At 41.3% G+C, this 7,730-nt stretch overlaps 1 protein-coding gene across 1 annotated transcript; it reads left to right on the forward strand.

The window, feature by feature from the left end:
• Positions 1–6,870: 6,870 nt before the first annotated feature.
• On the forward strand, positions 6,871–7,230 carry LOC123504868 (cold shock protein ScoF-like). Its single transcript, XM_045255774.1, has one exon. It carries the CDS (start codon positions 6,871–6,873, stop codon positions 7,228–7,230), a length of 360 nt encoding a protein of 119 aa, XP_045111709.1.
• Positions 7,231–7,730: the final 500 nt, after the last annotated feature.

Consider the following 7,730-nt stretch of genomic DNA (forward strand, 5'->3'; position numbering starts at 1 on the left):
AGGGCTTGGTGAGCTGGTATTTCTAGTTCTTCTATTCTCTCCCATATTGTCTTAGCTCTGTCGTGTACGCGTATGTTTAGTGGTAATGTTTTGGTGTGTATAAGGATTTGTTCTGTTGTCATAGTGTAGGGGTGTTTCTGGTTGGTGGCAAATCTCAGTGCTTTATTTTGTACTTTTTGTAGTTTACTTTTCTGGTGCTTACTCATCGTGTGTGTTGGGATAAGTGGGTAGTCTAGGATGGGCAAGATTAATGTTTTAACCAAGTGTATTTTTATATTCTCTGGCATATTGTAAAGTTTATATAGTTTTTGTAGCGCTGCAGTTGATATATTCTTCCGCTCTTGTATATGTTTGTTATAACCAGTGGAGGTAAAGGTCTGACCCAGACACTTTCCAGAGTTTTTAAATTCTATTGCTTGGTTGTTAATTATGAGAGGAATAGTTTTTCTGACTCCGAGGTGAAGAGGCGTGAATTTATTAACGTTAGTTTTTATTTTCCACTTTCTTTCATAATTGTTGATTGCAGTGATTGCTCTCTCTGTTTTTCTGTTTAACATATTTTTTATCTACTTGGGTAGCCAACAATTTGGGTTATGTCATCTGCAAAGCTGATATTTAAATTTTGATTCGGGTATTCTAAATCATTGGTATAGATTGTGAAGAGAGTTGGAGAGAGTACACTTCCTTGTGGTACACCGCAGTTGAGATTAAAAGATGGTCCGACATATTCATTTATTCTAATAGAGGCTGAACGGTCTGTTAAGAAGTTGCAGAGAAATTTTTCTATTGTTAGAGGTAGGTGTAAGTGAAGTAATTTAAATTGAAGGCTTTGATGCCAAACCTGATCAAAAGCTTTGGATATATCACGCAGTATTACTTGGCATTGGCCGTTGTCTGCTTTATTTTATGCAATTTGCTCGGTTATGAGTGCCAGTGGGTGTGTGGTGCCCCTGTTGTTTCGAAATCCAAACTGGTTGGAGTTGTACATGTTGTTAATCTCAAGATGAGTTTTTAGTCTGGTGTTGATTATTCTTTCTAGAATTTTTGCTGGAACCTCTAGTAGTGATATAGGTCTATAGTTTTGAGGTTGGTTTGGGGATTTGTCTGGTTTAGGGATAAGTCTGATAAGCGCATTTTTCCATTTGTCTGGGAAATATCCTGCTGATATTGCACTATTGTAAATGGCAGTAAGTCTTACTATAGCTGTATCTGGTAGTTGGGAGAGAATAGTTTTATTGATACCGCTTACCCCAGGGCTTGTTCTTTTAAGTTTGCTTATTATGTATTTAACTTCTACAGTTATCTCCATGTCTGTTGTGTGGGTATTGAGTCTTGATGTGTCTGCATTTTCGTAAGGAGCAGTTCTTTATATATCATTTAATCTGTGTTGTAGTACTGTTTCAATGTTATTGATAACTTCATTATCTTCGTCATCTTCATCTTCCCCATCAAATATGTTCTGCCAGTATTCCCTGTGGACTGTTTCTTTTCCTTCATTGGTATATACTTTTGTGTTATCCTTGTTTTTAATGTAGTGTGGTTCCTGTTCTTTTTTGCCTATATTAGCTTTATCTTTTTCCAAAATATATTGGGGTTTGGATATGTTTTGGAGACATCTAGTATAAGTTTGTGCCAGTGTTCTCGATTTTCGGTAATGAGTGCTTCTTGTAGTATTGTTTGAACATGTTTATGATATCTATGTTCCATCCATTTTCTCTTGAGTATGTTTGTAATTCTGAGAAGAGAGTTATCAGCAGTTTTGTGGTGTCAGAGTGTTTAAGTGAAGGTAGACTTTTGTAATTTGTTGTGGGGATGGCTGCTGGGTAGCGTATTCTATCGCCTGGTGCCAGTTTTCGGTTGCTGTATCAATTATTTCCAGTGTACCGTTGTCTAGGTTGTTTTTGTGTAGAGTGTTACTGACTTGTATTTTAAAATTTTCCCAGTCTGCTTTTGGGTAATTTGGTCTAGGAGATACTGGGATTAGTATGGGAGTGGTGGATATTGTAAATATGATAGGTATATGGTCGCTGGTGCTAAGTGGTCCTGTTGTTGCTTGTGTGTTATGGTGAGTTCGGTAGTTTATTAGTATGATGTCTGGTGTTGTCCCTCTGTTTTGTGTGTAAAATGTTGGAAATTCTGGACCTATATGTTGTAGCAACCTGTTTTGGGTTAAAGTGTTTAATTGCCTCCCCTTTGTATTAGTGTGTGAGTAGCCAAGATTTGGGTGGTTAGCGTTCAAGTCGGCGATCATGTATACTGGACAGTTACGTCTGAATAGTTTGGTAAAGTCAGGGGTTGGTAAATAATCTCTTGACGGTGGTTGGTAGAGGGTTGAAATTATAATTTTTCCAGTTGTAGTTGTTATTTCAATGGCAAGTAAGTCTGATAAAAAATCATCAAGTAGTTTGTATTGCATGTTCTTTTTTATTGCTATGGCTGTACCATCGGCACGATTTTTTAGGCTGTTCTTTGTGTGTGTGTGCCTGGTATTTTAATTGGTGTGTTTTCGTCAAGGCAGTGGCTGTTGATTAATATCATTTCTGGGTCTATGATTCTGTAAGTATTCGATAGTGAAGTTCTTCTATTTTGCCAATGTTGTACATTATGATGTATTATTTTTAGTTGGTGTAGGGCCATGTTTGTTGTTTGTGGTTGTGAATGTGTTTTACTTTAGGTCTTTTTTCTTAGTCTTTGCGGTTGTCTTGATGGAGGTGATCTTTCTTGTGTTTGCCCACTTCTAATTTTCCTAAATATGCTATCATCAATAACTTTAAGGCATTCCCCCAAGATCATGTCTCCTTTCTTCATTAGGCCAAGGACCTCGTGTGGTTCTAAGGTTGATTCTCTATTTGTGAATTTGTAATTTCCTTCCTCTATGCCTTTAATGAGTTGACCGAGTGTGATATTTTCTGGCCAACCTTTACTCTCTTTGGTGTAGATTTCTAGGTCGATATCTTCACTGTCCAGTTTTTTCGTTCCTTTTTCTTTCTTCTTCTTTCTGGCTGTTTCTTGTTGTTGTTTTGTATTGTTGTTAGTTGTTTCTTGCTGGTAAGTGCTGTCTGCAGATGCTGATGCTTCTCCTATATCTTTCCCTGCATGTTTTTCTACATCGACTATCATGGCTAGAAGTTTGGAAGAGTTAGGGGTTTTGGAGATTTTGATTGGCGGTAGGTTGTTGTCTGCTAGTAGAGTGTTGAGTTCCTTTTCGTAGCATCCTGGGTCTGAGACGTTCATGAAATGCGCATTCATCACGCAGGAATAAATTTTCAAGTGTTCTTCCCTGGTAATAAGTGGGGTTGGAGTGGTGATGTTGATGGGGTTTGCGTTCATTTTGGTGATTTCTGAGTATGTTCCTCTATTTTTCTCTTCTTCTCTCTTCTTCTTTATTCCATCTTTCCTTAAGCAGCATCTCATCGATAGTGTTCTGTGGTTTTCACCGCAGTTTATACATTTTTTCCCCTCTTTATTGCAGTGTTTCCAGGTGTGGCCCTCCTCAGCACATTCAGGACAAACCTTATAGTCCTGGTTCTTGGGGCAGTGTTTGGTGAGGTGGTCTTCTATCTCATAACATCTGTAGCAGGTTTGAATTTGGTAGAACTTTTCTTGTTGAATTTGGTAGTGTGGGATCTTCATTGAAAAAAGTTTTAGCCCATGATCTATAGCCTTCTGTGCATAGATGGCTTGTGTAAATGTAATTTTAATGGTCTTGGAGTTTGGGAACTTGAAAATGGTGTCTATATTGTTGTCAAGCCAGGTGTTGTGGGCGTATAGTTCGTTGATCATGTCATCTTCTGAGTTGCTGTAGATGTGGGAGTTTATATTGAAGGCAATGACAGTCCGTTTGGCCTTTAGTTCCGGTGGTGTGATTAGGGTGAAGTCGTTCTGCAGAAGTTCTTGTTTGGTGCTGTCTTGAAAAATTTTCTCTTGCTCTTCATCGGAAGAGATAATGACAAATCCATCTTGTACGATGATGATGTTGGTTGGATAGATATCGTTACTGCTGAGGATGTTCAGGAGAGCAAATTTTCTTCTCGGATCTTTGTTGTTATTAGTCTTAATTTTCACTCTCGCCATCTCTATCACATTTTCCAATCCGCACCACGGAAAAAAAAAAAGAAAGCAGAAACAATCCTATTGGGGACAGAACCCGACTGTACGACACAGCTTAACGTTTTTACCTACAATCGCCCTCCAAAAAAAGCCACCCCCCCTTGCGGGGGTCGCAGTGATGAGAGCGATTGTCCCTTCTGGGTCTTTTCTTCCCTACTGAGTTGCTGTTGCCAGCATGTTCGCCAGGGAAAAGGGATTTTGCCTTTTTGTATAGTCTTAATTTTATTATAGCTGTAGAAGGGTTTATGTGCTTGCTTCTAGCCCTCGTGTTCGTTACATTGTCTCTCTGAGAGACCCCTTCAAAGCACTGTCGTATGGGGTTCAGCTTCCCTACTAAGCTCAGGGCACTCTACAGCAGGAAAAGGGTGAAAAGCATAGTTGTAGGAAAAGCCTGCAAATGCTCCCGAATGCACCACCCCACAAGACCTCCAGCAGCTCGGTGACAAGAGCCGTGGGGAGGCCAGGTAAGGCAGCACACCCGAAAACAGCAGTGAGTCTATTGCCCCTTACAGGAACATGGGGGAGCCCCAGTGTATGCTTGTATGTTGGCCAAAGCAGGAACGCAGAAAAGCAGGAGCTGGCCTGTCACACGCAGACAGGTAGCCTTCAATCTCCTCTCGGTCCAGCGAGGAACAAGGACCAATCCTTGCGCCAGAAACAAAATCCAAACAGAAGTGCTGAGGCGAAGTCCCAAAACGGTTACAGTTACACCTACCACTAACTATAGAGAATTTTTTATGTGATTTTCTAGCAGATCGTACAGCTTCCATCAAAATAAATAATCATATTGGTCCATCATTTAACCTCAATTGTGGTGTACCACAAGGAAGTGTTTTATCTCCAACTCTGTTCACGATTTACACCAATGACATACAATACCCTAATCAATATCTCAATATTAGTTTTGCAGACGATATAACCCAAATTATCGGCTATCCAGGTAAACGAAAAAATATGCTAAACGTAAAAACAGAGAGAGCAATTAAAGTAATAAATGACTACGAAAGAAAATGGAAAATCAAAACTAACGTGAATAAATTTACGCCTCTACACCTTGGAGCCAGGAAAACATTTTCTCTAAACATTAACGATGAAGAAATAGAATTTAAAAATAATTGCAAATGTTTAGGTCTTACCATTACCACCTTTGGTTACTACAAACACATCCAGGAAAGGAAAAATATAGCAGAAACAGCACTACAGAAATTATATAAATTGTATAATATGCAAGAAAAAATAAAAATTCACTTAGTTAAAGCGTTAATTCTTCCCATACTGGACTATCCACCAATTCCAATACATGCCGTGAGCAAAAACCAACTAAATAAACTACAAAAAGTACAAAACAAAGCACTGAGATTTGCCACCAACCAGAAATACCCGTACATTATGACAACATACCAAATACACACACACACACACACTAAAACAACACCTCTAAACATACGGTTACACTACAGAGCCAAGGAAATATGGAACAGAATAGAAGAGCTAGATACACCAATCTACCAAAACCTTATAGACAAACTAAACCAAATAGACAAACACCACCGTGACTTTCCAAGCAGCCTGCAAGCATGCAACACAACACCTACACCAATTTACTAACAGATAAACCACCAGACACAAAACAAACTTACCTTGATGCACTTACCTTCAGCTCTGCAAATATCAACTTACCTGAAGATGACCGTATATCAAAACACTATACACAGGACACCTGAAAGCGAAAGAGTATTATGTTACAACAACACGCTACACTACAGGCACACACACACATGCTTCACACGGACAATGCGGGTGAGCTCCTCTCTCTCCACTCCGCCCCCTGAGTCGGCGGTGAGCCGGTGACGTGACAAAGTGCAAATTCACTCATGAATTCGTCGCCGAGGGGGAACTGGACACTGGTAGGGCTTGCAGGCCTCCAGCAAGCGGAGCTGGGGGAGAGGGTTGCATCTCTTCCTGAGTCGTTGACATCCGGGAACCACATCTTGAGGGGGGTGAAGAGTTGAGTGATGTCAGCGAGGGAGTGGAGGTGGACTCTATGCTTGACTTACCTACGGTGCAACAGGGAGACTCAACCCGGCCCGTGCTACCACATGAAGCTAACACATGGCACACGTACACACCTTACTATAACATAAAACAAACATTCAAAAATTTCAAAATTATGTAAAACTTATAAACTCTTGTTTCCTCTACAACAAAGGAAAAAACATAGATGGAGTAAGAAATATATTTAGGTGCATATACATAAGTGTATATGTGTATATATGTATAAATGTGTATATATGTGTATACGATATGGGCACTTAACTAGATTACAAGGAAACTCTAAAACTCTGTAAAATTTTGGCAGTCGTGTATGTAGGGATTTAGCTGTGGTATGTCCGTGGACATCTCGTTGATAGGTTAGCTGTGGTTCTGCCAAAAAAATAAATGAATAAATAAAGTAAAATAAAAAAAATAAAAATAAAAAACCTCCTAAGCAGGGTGATGATGCTTAGCTAACTGATAAAATACAACAAAAACATCATAGAGAAGATGCGAAAAGTACCATTCCACAATACTTACCAAAAATAGCAAGGTGGTTAGCCCACCATCTATAATCTTCTACTGTCTTTCATTATTTCTAACTTTCATTCTTCTACTACAACACTCTTCCTTCACCCCTCTTTTCTATAAATTCCGATTCCGCCTGCCAGCACGGAGACACGACCACGCAGACAGGCAGCAGACAGACACCTCCGACGACGTACCATGGCAAGTTCTGCAGACCACCCTGGACTTGTCAAATGGTACAACGTGAAGGCAGGATACGGGTTTATCCAAGACCTTAGAACAGGAAAAGATGTATTCTGCCATGCATCTGGCCTCACTCGGTCTCTTAAGGACCGGCCTCTCAGAGAAGGAGACCAAGTTCTTCTCGCCATCAGGGAGGGGAAAAAGGGACCAGAGGCAAGGGAGGTGGTGCCCGTCAGCTCTCATGCTGACCCCGTCATGAGCAGCCAGCACACACCACGCAAGCCACAGAGAGAGGAGGACATACAGGCAAAAGTGTTAGCCTGTATTTTTATGGCCAAGGCCTTAGCAGGATCGGACCACCGCCGCCTGCAGTAGTTAATACCTACCATCCTGCAGCACAATGGCCTGCCAGCCATTAAAGTTCCGCTAAGCGCCCTGACCGCCCCCTTACCGCTCAAATAGGAGTCGCTCTTGCCAAGATCAGCCCGGGACCGAGGCTGCTCCAAACCACCAACAAGCAGCAACAGCAGCAGAACCAGAGCCAACGGGAGACAAACCCCAGAACAGGAAGGAGACGCAGGACGACGTACCGGGAGAAGATGAAGAAGATGAAGAAGATGAAGATGAAGACGAAGATGAAGATGACGACGAAGAAGACGACGAGGAGGAGGATGAGGAAGTGGACGTCTTGGGTAGTGGAAGTTAAGGGGAGGCCCCTTCGCCCCAGGCCAGCAAGCCAAATTTCCCCTCCGACCCCCAGCCCCCCTCCGGCAAGTAGGAAGAAGACGACGGCTGGGTAACCAAGACCAAGCGGCAACGAAGGCCTTCACCTAATGCCCTTAGGATGGTGCTTCCGAAGGCCGAAAGGACAACTA

The sequence above is a fragment of the Portunus trituberculatus genome, chromosome 17 (genome assembly GCF_017591435.1).
Source record: "Portunus trituberculatus isolate SZX2019 chromosome 17, ASM1759143v1, whole genome shotgun sequence".
NCBI classification, from domain to species: domain Eukaryota; kingdom Metazoa; phylum Arthropoda; class Malacostraca; order Decapoda; family Portunidae; genus Portunus; species Portunus trituberculatus.

Bases quoted from the DNA above. Each gene is read 5' to 3' on its own strand.
- LOC123504868 (XM_045255774.1), top strand. From the start codon at position 6,871: ATGGCAAGTTCTGCAGACCACCCTGGACTTGTCAAATGGTACAACGTG.